Raw genomic sequence first — 19,531 nt, 5'->3', positions numbered from 1 at the left:
TTATCTAAAACAGGAAATAAGAAGCTTACAGGCATGGATGACATTTTACTAATTTCTTCATCTTCAGAGTCACTTGCCGAGTCCTGACAATCTGTACCTGACATTGAGACAGGCAACTGAGAAAGAAATGACTGGAGCACCCGCAAATATACAAGCAACCCTTCTTCTGAAAGAGAGCCTGTGAAGGAAAACAAATTAAGCCCATTATGCAGGATACACACATACTGAACAAAAATCACTTAAAAATAAGCATATTCCAGGCATCTCAGCATATACAGGGTCAGAGCACTGCAAGATAAACCCCAGGGAACTCCTCGTGTCTTCTGGCAGCTGCAGTGGCATTGTGGCTTGTAAGAAAAGAACTGCAGGGTGGCAAGCGAAGTGCCATTTCAAATGGCTACATGTTATAGAGCAGGTTTCCCAACCTTGGCAACTTTAAGACGTATGGACTTCAACTCTCAGAATTCATGGATGAATGGGGAGGTTTGGGAGTTGAAGTCTAGATCAGGGCTTTTCAATCTTTTCATGCATTGTACCACTTTTAGGATATGGCAACATCCGAGTACCACCAGTCACCTAGCAAGGTGTCAAAAACTTGATAAAGTACAGGTAGTCCTCGACTTACAACAGTTCACTTAGTGACTACTCAAAGTTACAATGGCACTGAAAAAAGTGCCCCCCAAGCCACAGCTGAACAAGACACCTGCCTGCGCACCCGATGGCACTTTTCCTCCTGTCCGAGGTTTTCATTGTTGTGAGCATTTCTGTTGAGGATTGGAAGCAGGGGTGGGATGGGGGGTGTTTGGTTTTTATTTCCCCTGTCTGCTGGGTAGTTGCAGCAGGTTTTGGTCACTTGACATGACCCTAGGACAGTGGTTCTCAACCTGTGGGTCGGGACCCCATTTGGGGTCGAACAACCATTTCACGGGGGTCGCCAAACAACGCAGTCCACCATTTTTTCCCCCTTTTCCTTAGCTGTGCTACTCCCTTTTATTCTATTGGCTTTTGAAAGCCAGTAGAATAGACTCTTTTGAATAGAGTCTAATTCTATTGGCTTTCAAAAGCCAATAGGAATCATCCAGGCTGTCTCTGCCCTGCTGAGCCCGCCAAAAGTCCCATTCTGCAAACGGTGCTGCACCAGTTGAGTAGTCCTCGATTTACGACCAGTTGGGGGTCACGGCATGAAAAAGGTTGAGAACCACTGCCCTAGGACACTATGACCGTGATAAATATGAATCAGTTGCCAAGCATCTGAATGTAAATCACAAGACCCTGAAGATGCTGCAACATTCCAGCTGATCGGTGCTTCTTCTGGGCTCAGCCAAGTTCCAGCTGGAGCCTGGCGCTGATCCTGGCGCTTCCACTGAGCCCTGACAGCCCTGCAGCTCCAGCCATCTCTTGCTCAGGCTTGTGCAGAGCTACCACTGGTTCAGCTCATTCTCCTCCCCTGCTACTACTTTTCCAGGATGGTCACATACCATCTGCCAGGTGCCAATGTACCACAAGTGGTACCCGTACCACTGGTTGAAAAGCCCTGGTCTAGATGTCTTAAAGTTGCCAAAACTGGGAAAGCCCTGTTACAGTGTCTATCACCAGTTACACTTAATTAAGACTGTTTTACATACCTAAGTAAGTTTCACCAGCTATTAGAACAAAGTAGAAAAGCCAAGGAGCTCTCTCGCTTTCCCTCAAATGACCACTTTCTGTGAATAATAGTGCATTCAGAAAGAGTTCGTAGGGAAAACAGGTTTCTCCATCCACAAGTGCTGGAATGATGAAGTGGAATATCTGGTCTGTAAAAGGTGCTGCCAGGAATTCTTCTGTAAAAGCAGCAAACACCTGTTGCCTGCAATAGAGAAAGAAAATAATGCATGTAATAATAATATTAATTCATTAAGCTTGCAAGCTGCCCAGAACTCAATACCTATCGGCGGCTTTAAACTACTCATTCATTCAATCAATCAATTTGTGTGGCCAACCCATCTCAACAAGTGACTCTGGGTGGCGAACAAAATTAAAAATAAGTTAGAAACATAATAAACTCACGGCAGAAAAAGACTTAGTGGTCCGCAGAGTTTGAGTTTGTTTTGTTGTCTTTTTAATTTATTTATTATTTTTAATTTATTTTTAATTTATTTTATTTTAAATTTTTGTTAGATGATGAACATGTTTATCCCAAACATGTTTAAATTCAGTTACTGATGTCGACCACTACCTCTATTGGAAGTTGGTTCCAAGCTTCACTACTCTTTCTGTGAAGTAATACTTTCTAAAATATATTGCTCACAAAAATAAAGGGAACACAAACATATAGGATCTATATGTTTTTTAAATTTTAAAACTATTTTCTAAATAAAAACATGAAAAATGAAAATACCATTGCAGATGAGATTAAATCATAGACCATAATCACAAATATAACCAAGAAACAGGGCCCTGAACACAAACAGGGCCCCAGTCCTAGTCTCTAATAATTTATGAAAAGTCAGCAGGCTTTATGATCAATTTTATTAAATTAATCCTTGACTTGCAATCGTTCATTTAATGCCCATTCAAAGTTACAAAGGCACTGAAAAAAGTGACTTATGCCCATTTTATACACTTAGGACCATTACAGCATCCCCATGTTCATGGGATCAAAGTTCAGATGCTTGGAGACTGACTCCTATTTATGATGGTTGCAGTGTCCTGGAGTCATGTGATTACTTTTTGTGACCTTCTGACAAGCAAAATAAATGGGGAATCCTGATTCACTTAACATTCATGTTATTAACTTAACAACTACAGTGATTCACTTAACAAATGTGGTAAGAAAGGTTGTAAAATGAGACAAAACTTACTTAATAAATGTCTCACTTAGCAACAGAACCTTTGTGCTCAATTGTAGTTGTAAATTGAGGACTATCTATATTAATGGCCAAAAGACCATAATCAGTACAAAATAAAAACAAGAATAAAGGAATACTACTAAAAATAACTTAATTAAACTTGCATTCTGCCTGGCTCTCAACTACTCTGGCAGATTTAAGTCTATCTATAGGCCACAACCATTAGAAAGCAAAAATAAGATAAAGGAATATTAATAAATGCAAGATAAATCAATAAAAGATTTAATAATACTTAATAAAGTACAATATAAGTCCCAAGTTATTCATTCCAGCACTAGAGTCATATCCTCTTTATAACAATTGCTATTAAAGAAAATTTAGCAACATTTCTGGTTATTTGCAATATAAGCAAGTAACAACTCTCAGTTTGTGCTTTAACATTAACATTGGACAATTTTTTTATTAATCCTACATGCTATGTTATGCCTCAAAACTATTCTGAGCATCTGCTTTTATAAGTGCACCGAGAAGCAATAAAATCAAAATATTATTCAAAAATTCTGAGCTAGTTATTCCACAAGGCTTCCTATATTTGCTCCATTGAAGTATCATTGCTTTTCTTTGTATTATGACAATATGCAGAAATATTAAATTAGTTTAATATTTTTGAGTTAACCGTTTGCTCCCATAACATAAAATCCTCACCTAGCAACTTCAGGACAGGAACTATAATTAAAGTGCAATGGCTTCAGAACATTCTCTAAAAATATTTTTGCAATAGGAACCCGAGAGACATCAGAATACTCAATACTTGATGGAAGCTTGTTATTTATTAGGAGATAAAGAGATCTGTAGTATCCTAAAAGAAAAGGACAACTTAATAAAGGCAGTATCAAAACATTTCTGCCGATTTATTTAAAGTAATGACAAGCTATTCAATACATTTCAATGGGATAACTGCAGTATTTGCAGCATTACTATTGCAGTAAGCACAGTAAAGCAAGTAATATGGTAGGCCTCATGGTTCAAGATCAGAGCAAAATAATAGCCCAGTTAAAAGCCTGTTTATTTGACAAGCCATACTCATTAAAGATAGAGTATGATTAAGAATGTAGCACTAGTTATAGTGAAAATTTAAATTTAATTTTTTTTAAATCTAAGAATTTTTAAAAATGAAAACTAGTTATAAAACACCAGAAAATTCAGATTCCATTATACAATCATTACTAAAACATGCAGTATTTAATTTAAAAATGGTGCATGAAACCGCAGCAGAATGTGCGTTTAATTATTTAATTATTATATACTAGTCGCAATTATTACAAAGGTACATCCAATGAATACGTAGTTTAACATTCAATATAGATCTAAAAGCTAATTATCATACTTACCATTTTGAATCACGTAGTGCAAGATTTGTTCAATTATTGATGTAACATTGTTAGCATCTTGTAAAACAGGCAAATAGGTATTCTTGGATGAAAATACTTCAAGCATCCTCATAGGAAGTGCAACATTCAGACTGTCATCATTGCAGTTTTGTAGCAATCTGTAACAGAAAAACTATTTTACAAATTATAACACTGTTTCCCTTGTAGTAATTCTTATACAGGGTAAAATGCTTTTTCATACCTCACTTCTGAAGTCAACTTGAAATCATTGAAAACTAATTACTAAAGCACAGCTGGACAGCAATGAATTTTAAGAATTTCCTTCATGCTAAAAATAAATTAGTACCGTAAATAATCTGAAGAATAGGGAATCCCAAAACACAACCCCACAAAACACCTATGATATTTCAAAATTAGCCACATGTATCATATTAAAAACCAAATTCATGGAACATATATTAATGTACAGCAAGCTATTTCCATTAGTTTGTATATCCATTTACCTGCAACAGAGGCCCAACAACCTTTTTATCTGGTATAAGCATGTAAATCTGTCAGGACCATCAAGCTGCTTTACAAATTGAGAATTTTGTTTAATCAAATTTTGGCATATCCATATCTGAAAAGGGAAAAATCCACAAAGTAAGAAAATGATCTAACATACAAAATGCTGCTTTTTTAAATACTTTACAATAATGTTATTTTTGCATCATGCAAAAGAAAAGCAAACTAACGACCAAATTTTATCACGTGCTTGAAATCTTTCATTCTTACTCTAAATTTCAGTATGTTAGAAATACAAAGAAAGATGTAAAACTACCCAACATGCACTTTAACATGTAATTCAGAATCATAAAATTAGAACTGCAATTAATAAAATTATATATAAAAAACATGGACAGTCCGGGGGGGGGGGAAAGGGAGTGCTTCCTGATTGACTAAGTTCTAAGCTACTTCAACTCAGTCATAACAAAGTTGGTAAACCAAGTTTTTTTGTATGTAATAGAAATAATAATGAAAAACTGAATAATGACAGAGGTTTTATTAGCAGTAGGGAGAACTTTAGGCAATTCTGAAAATCCAAAAATCCTTCGCTATTGCACAAGTAGTCCTCAACTTATGAACACAATTGAGTCCAAAATTTCTATTGCTAAGCAAGATAATTGTTAAGTGAGTTTTGCCCCATTTTACGACCTTTCTTGCCATGTTTTTTAAGTGAATCACTGCAATTAAGTCAGTTGCATAGTTGTTAAATAAATCTTGTTTCCCCAGGTACTGCCCCAGTCATAAATACATGCCAGTTGCAAGAGTTTAAATTTGATCACACATCACAGGAATGCAACAACAGTCCTAAGTGTCAAAAACAATTATAAATCACTTTTTAAGTGCACTGTAACTTCAAACGGTCACTAAATGAATGGTTGTTAGTCAAGGACTAACTAGCGAGGTTCCAATAAAAGAGAATATTTGTAACTCAGGGTTGAAATAAGGGGTCCTTTGTGCTCTCTCTGAGCTTGCTTGTATGGAGGTTTCGCGCAGCATCCAAAAACTGTGGGAGCACTCTCATGCTATTTTCTGAGGCTCCAGAGACCTCACAAGAGCGGGCCCTTTTCGTGCGATTTCCAGGGAGGAGGTCCAGACGGACCTCTTTTGTCATGGGAGGGAGGGGCAGTGTGGGTTATGCCAATGGTCAAGTTAGGCATTTTTTTTTAATTTTTGACAAATCAGGCCCAAAATATTCACCATCACTGACACAGGAAGTACAAAGGAACAGCATAAATATCATCGGTCAGCATAAACCTTCAAGTATCACCTTCTGGAGATAGCCATCCAGAACTTTTAAAAAAAATAAATAAAAAATTCCATAGATAGCTGGGGCAATCACTCCAGAAGAATATCAAAGCCAATGGTATTTAGGGTTACTGAGAAATCCAGGAAAACGAAAAGGTTGTGTCCCCTGTCTTTCTCCTATCAAGGAATGTCTAACAGGCCAAAACCAAACCTACGTCTAAATAATTGGATGAGAAAATCCATTTCATTTAGGAATCAGTCACCGTCAATATTATTTTAAGATTATCGTGATGCAATCTTTTCCAAACCCAAAACAAAATGAACAGAGGAAGCCCCTATCCACAGAAGGGAGAATGATAATTTTATACCAAAAAATGAGAGAACAGTTTTGGGGATGAGGAAAAGCTTCCTTGCACAAGATCTTGTGCAAGTCTAGATTTGAGTTCCAGAGTTTTCTCAGACTTTAATTGTCCAAAATCTAGAGCACACAAAAAAATCAATGTAAACTCTAAAATAGGATTACATCCCTAACTCAAAATTAAAAAAACAGAATAAAAAAATACCAGCTCTGCCAACAGTGAGGCACACTCTCACTGTCCATGCTCTGCAGCCTTTTGCCATTTCTCCAATCATTATGCCAGGATCTTAGCAACAGAAAAATTGCCCTCCCAAAGTCCAGCTCCTTTCTCGGTCAAACAGACAAGAAGTTATTTATTGACACCTAGAATAATTACAAATAAAATTATTACCCAAAAGCTGAAGACAAAATGAAATATCACTACTTACCAAACGTTTGGAATCTTCATTATATCTATAGAAAAACAGAAGCTGGCGAACTAAGAGAGTCAGGTTTACTCCAGTGGCCGAGGAGCAACTTCCTCCAGATTGGGCTAAATTAGCACAGCAATCAAATTCACTCCTCTGAGCAGCATACTTAAAATTGAAAAATAAAAGTAAAGCTAATGAACTCTAGTGTCCAGGCATTAGTTAACATGTATTTTCAACATGTAATTTGTAACTGCAAACTTCATTTACAAATTATTAAATTCTTATGAATATAAGAATGTCATCTTTCATATTATTAATTTGTCATACCTTTGGCTACAATGCTATGCATAAGTGTTCCAATAAAAATTTCGGAATATTTGGATAACAGCATCAGATATAAATAATCTACAATAAATGCATAGTACTGCGGTCATTTAATCAATTCTAGAATGGACACAATTCATCCAAATCCCACACACAAGCATAAAAGCTGCCTATGGATTAAAGAAGACAATTAGAGCTCATTTTATGTCGAAAAAAACTAATAATAAAATCAAAGTGTGGGAAACTATTGAGACAGGTACTTGCTATTTTACTGAGATTAACAACAAAAAGTTCATTAATTTTGCAAAAGTCCATCAAGTACTATTTTCTCCATCAACACATGTTCTAGATTAAATCATTATGTGGCATTATAATTTTCCTTCACTTTTATATACTTCTCTATACCCCACACCCCTAGAACGCTCCTGATATATTCTCACACCCCTTATAAAAGTTCAAAATAACAGCAACAAATTATGCATATACACTATAATTCTGAAAACCCACGTTTTCACACCCCCTGGAATATTGTCTCACATTCCCAGGGAGTGCAAGCACCCCTGGTTAGGAACCCCTGCCTTAGATCCACTAATTCTTAGGTTCATAAGAATTCAGATGTTTTCTGCCGCCAATAGTCACAAAAATTAAAAATCTTCCTACACAATATAAATCAATACAATAAAGAATTATGGTGCAACTATAGGGATATTGGAGTCCTAGTAAACAATCACTTAAATATGAGCCAGCTGCCAAAAAAGCTAATGCAATCCTAGGCTGAATCAAGACCACTTTATAATGCCTTGGTAAAACTACACTTGGAATACTGCATATAGTTTTGGTCACTACAATATAAAAAAAGATGTTGAGACTCCAGAAAGAGTGCGGAGAACAGCAACAAAGATGATTAGGGACTAGAGGCTAAAACATGAAGAATGATTGCAGGAATTGGGTATGTCTAGTCTAGAGAAAAAGACTAGAGGTGACATGATAGCAGTGTTCCCAAATTTGTGGGCTTCCACAACAAAGAGGGGATCAATTTATTGTCCAAAGCACCAGAAGGCAAGACAAGAAGCAATGGTTGGAAACTAACAAGAAGAGAAGCAACCTAAAAGTAAGGAGAAATTTCATGACAGTGGAATGGCTTGCCTTCAGAGGTTGTGGGTGCTCGATCACTGGAGGCTTTTAAAAAGAGACCGGACAACCATTTGTCTGTAATTAGATAGGGTCTCCTGCTTGATCAGGGGCGTGGATTAGAAGACCTCCAAAGTCCCTTCCAACTCTTGTTATTCTTTTACTTCTGGACAATATTTGTATATAACCATCATAGCAGACCAAAACACAACAGAAATGTTGCAGGATCCAAACTGCATTGGTCCCTAGGACCAGAGGTTTAGTCTTCTGAGCTTTTGGACCCATACTGGAACTATCCTTAGGGAACTTCCCTCTATCCGACTGTCTACCATTCTAGTAGATACATTCTGATTCCAGAATTTGGTAGAGAGAAGTTCTGGTAAAACATCTTGTTGGAGCATGTCAGATTCGTGCTCTATAAAGAACTTGGTATACATTCGGGTAGAGCATGAGTCTGACATGCCCCAACATGAGTCCAAAAGCTCGGAAGACTAAACCTCTGGTCCCAGTGACCAACCCAGATTGGACCCTGCAACATTATCCTGAGACATGCATGTTTGCCTTCATTCACAACAGAAATGTTTTCGTACACCAATAAATCATCTACAAGTATTTCTAAAACTTAACTGCAATATATAATGCATAAGTCTAGATTCTACATCTTATATACAACCCACACGGCTGAAAAAGACCAAAGAGTGATGGAAATTGGATTAGAGCTACTGTGCTCATTCACTCCTAATTTATTAATATAATACATTATTGTATAAAATATAATTATATAAATTGAGTGTAATTTAATTCTGAACTGCACAAAGACTGACTTCATGATCTGGACAAAAGTTCAGTATTAACAGGTAGAATGATAGAATAACGAGTGTGAGAACTATTAATTTCATTTTAATATAATTTATTATAATATAATCTGCTGTACAATATTAAAAATACTCAAAAAAAATTAATCATGAAAAAAAGCCTACTTGGTGTTTTCTGTCCCTGTATCCCCGAACAAAGGACTGGATAATGACTGCATTTTTCAGTCTTCTCCTTTCTTCCTAAGGGGATAAGTCAAAAGTCAATAAAATATGATGCATTGTAATCCAAAATTCAAAATGGCAACAATTGAGTGCTCACTATAAGAACACACACTCCCAACATCTTTAGTTAATTTTCTACGAATATAAAGAGAAGTCTTTCACTTTCAGATACCAGACACCTAGAAACGTTGATTCACAATATTTTTATACTGCTTATCAAATTGGTTCACAAAGAAATTATCCTCTTCCAATAAAAGAGCAAGGTACATTTTCAGATGTTTACTCTGATATCACCTGCCTCTGAGATTGACTAATCAACCAGGCTAGAAACTGGGAGACACCGAAGTTATATTCCACCTTAGCCATGAAAGTTGGCTGGGTGACTTTGGGCCAGTCCTTCTTTCTCAGAGTGAGCCCACCTCATAGGGTTGCTGTCGTGAGGAAAATAGGAGGAAGGAGTATTAGATATGTTCACCACCTTGAGTTTTTATAAAACTAGTAAAGGCAGAATATTAAATGAATGAGTTGAATGTCGCATAATTAACCACACTATTTTTAATTATGGAGGATGCCAACATAGGAAAAACTGAAATCCTGGTAAGAATCTTATTCCTCTATTCTATAACCCAAATATTGATTTATCATCTTGATTTGATCTGTTATTACACAATTAATTTCAGATGAGAAAAGAGAAGTGAGACAAAACAGACCACAGTAACTATGAGCTGCTAATTAATTTGAACTGTTATTAAAACAGAAAAAAAATCAGCTTCAAAAACTGATTTTTCCATTTATATTTAGATGAAACACAATACAAGACACGTATATTGTGCTGTATATACATAGGTATAATTCAAGAAACTAGAAATTATAGGACCCTAATACAAGTAGTCCTCAACTAATGATCACAATTGACCCCAAAATTTCTGTGGCTAAGCAAAGCAGTTAATTTTGCCCAATTCCTTACCACAATTGTTAAGTGAATCACTGCAATTGTTAAATAAATCATGTGATTGTTAACCGAATCTTGTTTTCACCATAAACTGCTTGTTGTAAGGAAGGTTACAAATGGTGATCACATGATTCAGGACAGTGCAATTGTCATAAAGACATGCCAGTTGCCAATTGCCCTACGGGGATCCTGTAATGGTCGTAAGTGTGAAAAATGGTCATAAATCATTTTTTTCAGTGCTGTTGTAACTTCAAAGAGTCACTAAATGAATGGTTGTAAGTGGAGGACTAGCTGTACACAATATTTCAGGTTTGAGGTCAACACTGCAATATTCCTATGTTCATTTGTGTTCATTTCGGTTCTCAATAGACTGACATTTCTTTCTACTTTATAAACTTTGCACCATTTAAAGACGTGTTTATTTTTATTCATTCATTCTATTTCTATTGCTGCCCAATTCAACGAAGTGAGTCTGGGCGGTTTACACTCCTAAACCTATAAAACAATTAAAATGACTTTCTAATGTTACCATAATTTTAACAAGGTATATCTCTTCAATTTTTATCTAGCAACATGCATTTCATCCACCAGCTCCTTTTTATTGTGCTTTATTTACATCATACCTCTCGTTTTCGTCTCTCCTCCTGTGTACGATGCAAAAGAGATGCCTTTTCTTCCTGGAAAAGAACAGACATGATGTAAAAATGTTATCTGAAGAAATGTGCTGAATTTTTATATAAACATCTTTATACTAGTTGTACATTCGTTTATGTATATATATCTTTTCCCAACCCACAGAAAGGATTACAATCATTAGTCTTTGCTGAACCAATTATACCAATAATTTCAGCTGAGTGAAAGACTATATTGCAGTTTACATCACACATGCTTTTGCAACTATATTAAGCATCTATTGCAGTGGTTCCCAACTTTTTCAGTTTGGCGGCCCAGCCTGGTGGAGGTGTGCAAGTGGCAGGCAGACGTGCATAGCTCCATTTGTGTGAGCGTTGGGCACGCACACCCTCCACTCGCCCAAGTGGAGTTTCCTATGTGAATGCAAGTGCCCTCTGCTCGCGTGAGTGGAGCTTCACACGTGCATGCCCATCTCGCTGCCCGCTGCCCAGTTTCAAACAGGCTGTAGCCTGATAATTGGCTGGGGCCCAGAGTTTGGAGATCCCTGATCTACTTCGAAGATTTTAGAATACATCTTCTGGAAATAGAAATGTTTGCTCTCCTGATAGAGAGAACTAGCTTCCTCAAGTCCACTTCAATAAAGTTCTGAAGGAGCTGGCAGATGTTATCTCAGAACCATTGAAGCATATCTTTCAAAAATCCTGGAGCACCGGGGAAGTACCTAAGGATTGGAAAAGGGCTCATGTGGTTCCCATCTTCAAGAAAGGAAAAAAAACAGACCCAAGAAATTACGGTACAGACCAATCAGTCTAACATCAATACCTAGGAAGATCTTGGAAAAGATAATCAAAAAACAGATCTGCGAACAACTAGAAGCAAACAAAGTTATAACCAGTAACCAGCATGGGTTTGTCAACAACAGATCATGCCAAACCAATCTTATTTCATTCCTTGATAAAGTAACCAAATTAGTAGTGAAGTTTTACATTTAGGCAGGAAAAAGCAAAGGTTTAAGTACAGATTAGATGAGACCAGGCTCAAAAACAGCAACTGTGAGAGGGATCTTGGAGTCCTAGTGGACGATCACTTGACTATGAGCCAGCTGTGTGCAGCAGCAGCCAAAAAAGCTAATACAATCCTGGGTTGTATAACAGAGGCATAGAATCAAGACTCTAGAAAGAGTACAGAGAAGAGCAACAAAGATGATTAGGAGACTTGAGGCTAAAACATATAAGGAACGGCTGCTGAAATCTAATTTAATGAAGAGAAGGACGAGGGGGGACATGATAGCAGTGTTCCAATATCTCAGGGGCTGCCACAAAGAAGAGGGAGCGAAGCTATTTTCCAAAGCGCCTGAAGGCAGGAAAAGAAGCAACAGATGAAAACTAATCAAGGAGAAAAGCAACCTAGAACTAAGGAGAAACTTCCTGACAGTTAGAACAATTAATCAGTGGAACAACCTGCCTCCAGAAGCGGTGAATGCGCCAACACTGGAAGTTTTTAAGAAGAAACTGGACAGCCATTTGTCCGAAATGGTATAGGGTTTCCTGCCTGAGCAGGGGGTTGGACTAGATGACCTCCAAGGTCCCTTCCAACTTTATTATTATTATTATTATTATTATTATTATTATTATTATTACTTCCAAGGTCCCTTTCAACTTTATTATTATTATTATTATTATTATTATTATTATTATTTCCAAGGTCCCTTCCAACATTATTATTATTATTACTATTATTATCATCATCATCATCATCATCATTATCATGTGAAGGATTACTACCATTTTATAACACGCTAGTAAGACCACACCTGGAATACTGCAAGCAATTTTGGTCACCATATTACAAAAAAGATATTGGAAAAAGTTCAGAAAAGAGCAACTAAAATGATCAAAGGGCCTAGAGACTAAAACATATGAAGAACGGCTGCAGGACTTGGGTTTAGCTAGTCTAAAGAAAAGAAGAAACGGGGCGACATGATAGCAGTATTCAGTATTTGAGGGGCTGCCACAAAGAGGGCATCAAACTATTCTCCAGAGCACCAGAGGGCAGGACAAGAAACAATGGTTGGAAACTGACCAAAAAGAGAAGCAACCTGGAATTAAGGAGAAACTTTGTAACAGTGAAGTCAATTAACCAGTGAAACAGCTTGCCTTCAGAAATAGTGGATATTTTTAAGAAGAGGCTAGACCACAGGTCGGCAACCTGCGGCTCCGGAGCCGCATGCGGCTCTTTGAGCCTTCCCCTGTGGCTCCCAGTCTCCTCTGCCATTTGCAGAGAGAGGCAATTGCACTTCCCTGCTTCTCTCTCTCTCTCTGTTTGTGTGTTTGTGTGTGTGTGTGTAAAAGAGAGTGCACTCACAGTATTCTCCGAGGAGCTGAAAAGCTTATTGGGTGGAGCTCCTCCCTTTGCTATGTCTCTGCAGGAAGCAGGAAGCAGGAAGGGCAGGAGAGAGCTAGCTAGCCCAGCTAGGCTGACTCAGGAATTCTGGGAGTTGAAGTCCATGAGTTATAAAAGAGCAGAGGTTGCTTACCCCTGAGCTTGATGGAGAACAGCTTAAAGCCAGCTTGCCAGGTGAGCAGCAGATAGGAGAGAGGGAAAGAGGGGGGGAAGAGAGAGAGAGAGGGAGGGACGGAGGGAGGGGGAGAGAGAGAGAGAGAGAGAGAGTGGGGGAAGAAGACTGGCAAACCAAGGGCAGATAGAGAGAGAGGGAGGGAGAGAGAGAGAGACAGAGACCCTTTTGACATCTAAAATGAAGATAATACTGCATATATCCTTTTTACCTGTGTGTGTATGTATACACACACACACACACACACACCTATAATAAAGGTAAAAAAGGATATATGCAGTATTATCTTCATTTTAGATATTAAAAAGGTTTTGCGGCTCCTGGTGTTTTATTTTCAGTGGGAAACGGGTCCAAGTGGCTCTTTGAGTGTTTTGAGTTGCCTACCCCTGGGCTAGACAGTCACTTGTCTGAGATGGTATAGGTCAGGGGTAGGCAACCCAAAACACTCAAAGAGCCACTTGGACCTGTTTCCCACCGAAAACAAAACACTGGAAGCCGCAAAACCCCTTTGATATCTAAAATGAAGATAACACTGCATATATCCTTTTTTACCTTTATTATAGGTGTGTGTGTGTTTGTGTGTGTGTGTTTGTGTGTGTGTATATACATACATACATACATACATACACACACAGGTAAAAAAAGGATATATGCAGTGTTATCTTCACTTTAGATGTCAAAAGGGTCTCTCTCTCTCTGTCTCTCTCTCTCTCCTTCCCTCTCTATCTGCCCTTGGTCTGCCACTCCTCTTCCCCCACTCTCTTTCTTTCTCTTTTTCTTTCTCTCTCTCTCTTTCCTCTCTCTCTCTCTTTCTCTCTCTCTTTCTCTTTCTCTCTCTCTTTCTCTCTCTCTCTTTCTCTCCCCCCCTCCCTCCCTCTCTCTTTTTCTCCCCCCCCCCTCCTATCTGCTGCTCACCTGACAAGCTTCAAGCTGTTGTCCAACAAGCTCAGGGGTAGGCAACCTCAGCTCTTTTATGACTCGTGGACTTCAAGTACCAGAATTCCTGAGTCAGCCTAGCTGGGCTAGCTAGCTCTCTCCTGCCCTTCCTGCTTCCTGCAGAGAGCAGCAAAGGGAGGAGCTCCGCCCAGTAAGCTTTTCAGCTCTTTGGAGAACACTGTGAGTGCACTCTCTTTTACACACACACACACACACACACACACACACACAGAGAGAGAGAGAGAGAGAGAGAGAGAGAGAGAGAGAGAGAGAGAGAGAGAGAGAAGTAGGGAAGCGCAATTGCCTCTGTCTCTCTCTGCAAAGGCAGAGGAGGCTGGAAGCCACAGGGGAAGGCTCAAAGAGCCGCATGCGGCTCCGGAGCCGCAGGTTGCCAACCTGTGGTATAGGTTCTCCTGCTCGAGCAAAGGGCTGGAGTAGAAGACGTCCAAGGTCCCTTCCAGTTCTATTCTATTCTAGTATTTGATAACATAATCATATCACTACTGATAATACTAGTAGAAGCAGTACTTTATCTACAAGGGATAGTTGCTCAATAGAATTTGTTTAGACGTCTTCCAAGTAACCATGCCTATGCACTTTTGATATTAACCACAAACTGATAAACCCCTGAGAATGTGGTGAAACTGAAATTTGTATGGAAGCTGTTTTAGATTTGGATACTTCAAGAAGCCTTAAGAGCCACTCACAGCAAGTATTAAGTGCTAGGAATGCTGGCACATCTATACTCTTAATATAGCATGGGAATATAGCTACTACCAATTGAATAGCTGAAATAGTTTTCTCTTTAAAAGGACCTTCTATGCCACATTATATTACATTATCATCAGCCTACACACCTTGATATTGATCTCAGTCATACCAAAATATCATTATGATGACATGTTTTAGTAAGAGCAGTATCAATGTTAGCTTGTTTTCTGTCCTACAATGGTTATGGTCACTTCATTATTTCCAAGCAAACTGAAATACAGGTAGTCCTTAATTTACAACCATTCATTTAGTGAAGCAATGAAAAAAAGTGACTCATGACCATTTTTCATACAACTATTGTGGCATTCCCATGGTCCAGTGATCAAAATTAAAACGTCTGGCAACTGGTTCATATTTATGACAGTTGCCGTGTCCCAGGGTCATGTGATCACCTTCTGCAACTTTCTGACAAGCAAAGTCAATGGAGAAACCAAACTCACTTCACAACCTGGTTATTAACTTAACAACTTCAGGCATCAATTTCTGAGTCTCTCTTCTGCCTTTTTTTTTCTTTTTCCCCCTTTCCCCTATGCTTTCTTTTTTTCCTTTTTCCTCTCCCCTAGTTCCCGTTAATTTTTTGTTTTCCTTTGTAATTTATATTTTGATAAATTAATAAAATTTTGATATGGCTAATTAACTTCAATGATTCACTTCACATCTGTGGCAAGAAAGGTCATAAAATGGGGGGAAATTCATTTGACAAGTGTCTTGCTTAGCAACAGAAAATTTTGGCTCAATTGTGGTCATAAGTCCAGGATTACCTGTATATATCAATGACAAAACAACTATACATTCAACTGCCAACCAAAACCAGGAAAAACTAGATTCAAATCTCTTTTTGTCACACAAGCATTAATCCAAAGAGTTACTGTGAGAATCCAAAAGGGACATTTGGGTTTGGGCTTCTTTATGTTATGTTTAATGTTAGTTACATTTTTCACTGTGCTCTTTAATTATTGGAACTTGCAGAATCATTTGCATTTTCAGTTTTCAGACAAATTGTTGGCATAGTGCAAGTTACTGATTTTCTTCTTTCAATTTTTAAAACTACCCACATCTTCTTCCAATGCAACATTCCTCAACAGGTATTCAGTATTTAGGGTAAATAAACAAGAGAATAAAATACAATACTATCTTACTCCTTTGCTGACCAGAACCAAAGTTTCAGCAGTTTCTATTTGGACTGACTCATGTATACATTTTGTATGCTAATTATGCCTGAGCACATTTTTGAAAAACCAGCATTATCTTTTAGAATTTGATGCCAAGCACATAAAGCCATCAAATATGAATAAAAACAGATGTTATACCACTTGTCATTTTTTTACATAATTATTTTTCATTCCACAGAACAATGTAGTATCATGTGTCCAATTTGATGAGGATAAAAGGTTTTTTAGGTATTAGAGGTCAGTAGTAAATGATGCTCCATAATTTAGAACAGGGATGTCAAACTCAATTTCACTGAGGGCCGCATCAGCATTCCGGTTGCCCTCAGGGGGGGGTATGGCCAGGGTAGGTGCAGCCTACTGGGTGGGCGTGGATGGAATGGGTGTGGCCCCCTGGGTGGCCATGGCCAGCTCTACATCATTTGTGTCAAAAGTGCCTGTGGGGGCCTGGGCAGGAGTGGGACAGATCTGAGGGTCTCTGGCAGAAGAGGGTGGGACTGGGGCAAGCGCCAAGGCATGGTGCATTTCTTCATTCCTCACAAAGGGTGACACCTCCCCAGCATGCACCCAGCGGGCAGGGCCAACATGGCAGGGGCTGGATCCTCACTGTTTCTAGATGGCCTTGTGGAGATAAGACTGAATGCCTTCCAGCATAGATGGCCACTATAAAATTGTACATTGGCTCCCAGCCGCCTGGGCCAGGGCCAAGGCAGTGGGGGCCGTTCCCTCACTGTTTCCAGAATGATTTTGCGGGCCACATGAAACCACTTCGCAGGCTGCATCGGCCCCTGGGCCTTGTGTTTGACATGTCTGATTTAGAGGAATTATCACATAATGTATTTCTAATGGGTATTTGGTTCATGAAAGTGTGATTACACAAAGCTACACAGAAGGTAATATTTACCCCAATTTCATTGTATCTTTAATTTGTATACATAGTGTACATAGCACATTAAAGCAAACTATTCAGTGTCACTTTTAGGTGATGATGGGGACATAAGGCATATGTGACAGTTTACATAAACCAATATAGAACAATTGAATTTGTATTGTTTAGAGAAGCTATGTTCTTTCCTATAAGATAACAATCATATGAGGTCAGTAATATTCTCCACATGGACTGGAGAACTGAGAAATGTTTATATTATGAGGCCTAAGTGACTTCAAAATATAAGCTAGATTTGAAACTGTGTCAAAGCTGATCCACAGTATTTAAAGACACACACAACTAGTGCAGATAACAGGCAATCTTGGTACTCTTAATAGGCCTCCTCTAACAATTGTAGTAATAAGAATGACCAGAAAAGACAGAGGAACACATATCTCCCTCATCTGCCTTTTTCAGATTGTTTTTTCTGAAACATATTTAGCATTCAGAATTTCAACATCCTCCTGTTGCCCAACAAGCAGTGCTTTTCAACTTCAGCAACTTTTGAGATGTCTACACTTCAACTCCCAGAATTCCCTAGCCAGCATATTGACTTAGGAAATTTTGGGAGTTGAAGTCCAGGCATCTTAAAGTCACCAAGGTGTGAAACGAACTGATACATTTAGGAACCAAATGCTTAAACTCTTCCTCACCATCTTCCCATCAGCATGTTTTTTTCTAAACCAGGATCCCGCTGTCCATCTCCATCCGAAACATCTCCAATACTCCCATCTCCCAGAATCGTGAGCAAAGCTCCTGCTGACCAGGCAATCTCAAGTTTTAAGCCTATCCAGTTAAGGGTCCTTTTCTAACTACGAATATCACGGGGCCTGTTTCCTACTGGTGCAGCCACCGAGGAAGGGGAGATGGCAGCACCGGGCCCTGCAGCTCCGAAGAAGGCACCGACCCAGCTTGGAGAGGCGACCCCCACCGCCAAACCTCAGCGCTTCCTTCCCTGAGCCAGAGGCTGCTCGGGGCGCCTCCCCGCGAGGAAGAAATCACCTCTGGAAAGAGGCGAAGCGCAGCGCGGAGGCTCCGGGAAGCCTCCCCTGCCGAGAAGCCTGAGTCACGCCGGCCTTGCGAGGCCTACCTTCTTGCTGGCTCCGCCAAGAGAGACCTTGGGCCTGGTCTTGAAATCCCCTTCGAAGCTGAACATGGTGCCCTCGGCCGCTTAGCCGCCCATCCAGAGCTCGGCCCGGCCTCCTCAGCCGGCGGGGCGAAGAATAGCCGAGGAGAGGACCTGACCTCGCGGGAAAGCCCCACCGTCACCCAGCCTCGCCCAGTCCACCACCGCCACCCCTCTCAGGCCCGAAGCGCCCTCCCCTTCGCGCCCCTTCCGGCTCCCTTTGGGAGGCTCCCGGCCGCAGCGGGCTGGCACGGGAAGGCTGGCAGGTCGGTTGCAGCGGGAGAAAAGCACCCGGCTCTCCAAAGAAGATGGCCGCCGACTGCAGTTATCACGGCGCGCGCCCACCTGGTCTGCGCGCGCGCGCGCGCGCGTGTGTGGGTTTTTTGTGTGTGTTTGTGTATGTGATTGTGTGTGTGTGTGTGTGTGTGTGCGTGCGTGCGTGCGTGTGTTTCTCCACACACACACCCCCACCCCCAATTTAAGGAAGGGCCGCCGCTCGCTCCGCCTGCCGGACCGGAGGAAGAGCGACGGGGAGGCGGGCTTGGAAGGCGGGGCTGAGACAGAATCTTCTCGTGGGCCCCGCCCTTTCCCGAGCTTGGATGTTTTGGCAAATGCGAAAGGGGCCGCCCAAGGCTCTAGACCTCATGGCGCGGCTTAAAATAAAACTAGAGGGGCATCTTAAAGGGGAATTTGATTTTGTTTCGCTTCTTTCTGGCAACAATCACGCATCCTCCTCCCGCAAAGCCACCTGCTCCGAGATTGTTGGTGAGATCAGGGCTTTCTAAATAAAAGCAGTTCTTAATTTGCTCACCTTCGGTTTTGATTGAAAGTATCACGGGTTGGAGTTTTGTGTGTGCACTGTACATAATGCGAATAGAATAGAATATAATAGAATAGAATAGAATAACAAGAGTTGGAAGGGATCTTGTAGGTCATCTAGTCCAACCCCCTGCCCAAGCAGGAGTTCCTACACCATTTCTGACAGATGACAGTCCAGTCTCTTCTTGAAAGCCTCCAGTGATGAAGCACCAACAACTTCTGAAGGCAAGCAGTTCCATTGGTTGATTGTTCTCACTTCAGAAAATTTCTCCTTATTTCCAGGTTGAATCTCTCCTTGATCAGTTTCCATCCGTTATTCCTTGTCTGGTGTTCAGGTGCTTTGGAAAATAGG

The 19,531-nt window shown here is 39.9% G+C and overlaps 1 protein-coding gene across 3 annotated transcripts in view; it reads right to left on the bottom strand.

Moving 5' to 3' along the window:
* The window catches only part of UBE3C (ubiquitin protein ligase E3C), a 69,742-nt gene extending 50,863 nt beyond the window's left edge, over positions 1-18,879 (bottom strand). Inside the window, exons 1-9 of one of the 3 annotated variants that reach the window (XM_039345678.1) lie at positions 18,325-18,879; positions 10,846-10,899; positions 9,214-9,288; positions 6,797-6,943; positions 4,723-4,838; positions 4,220-4,377; positions 3,534-3,687; positions 1,626-1,846; positions 30-178 (exon numbers count right to left, since the gene is read on the bottom strand). In XM_039345678.1, coding sequence (XP_039201612.1) covers positions 30-178; positions 1,626-1,846; positions 3,534-3,687; positions 4,220-4,377; positions 4,723-4,838; positions 6,797-6,943; positions 9,214-9,288; positions 10,846-10,899; positions 18,325-18,390 — 1,140 coding nt within the window. In that variant the 5' untranslated portion in view covers positions 18,391-18,879. Of the gene's footprint in view, positions 1-29; positions 179-1,625; positions 1,847-3,533; positions 3,688-4,219; positions 4,378-4,722; positions 4,839-6,796; positions 6,944-9,213; positions 9,289-10,845; positions 10,900-17,887; positions 18,279-18,324 lie in introns of those variants that run through there. The other 2 variants (XM_039345676.1, XM_039345677.1) reach the window with 2 other exon arrangements.
* Positions 18,880-19,531: the final 652 nt, after the last annotated feature.

This window comes from Crotalus tigris, unplaced genomic scaffold (genome assembly GCF_016545835.1).
Source record: "Crotalus tigris isolate CLP2741 ecotype Arizona unplaced genomic scaffold, ASM1654583v1 scf7180000017969.2108049, whole genome shotgun sequence".
NCBI classification, from domain to species: domain Eukaryota; kingdom Metazoa; phylum Chordata; class Lepidosauria; order Squamata; family Viperidae; genus Crotalus; species Crotalus tigris.
Note: the sequence above shows the minus strand (reverse complement) of the source record. Positions and strands in the feature narration are given on the sequence as shown.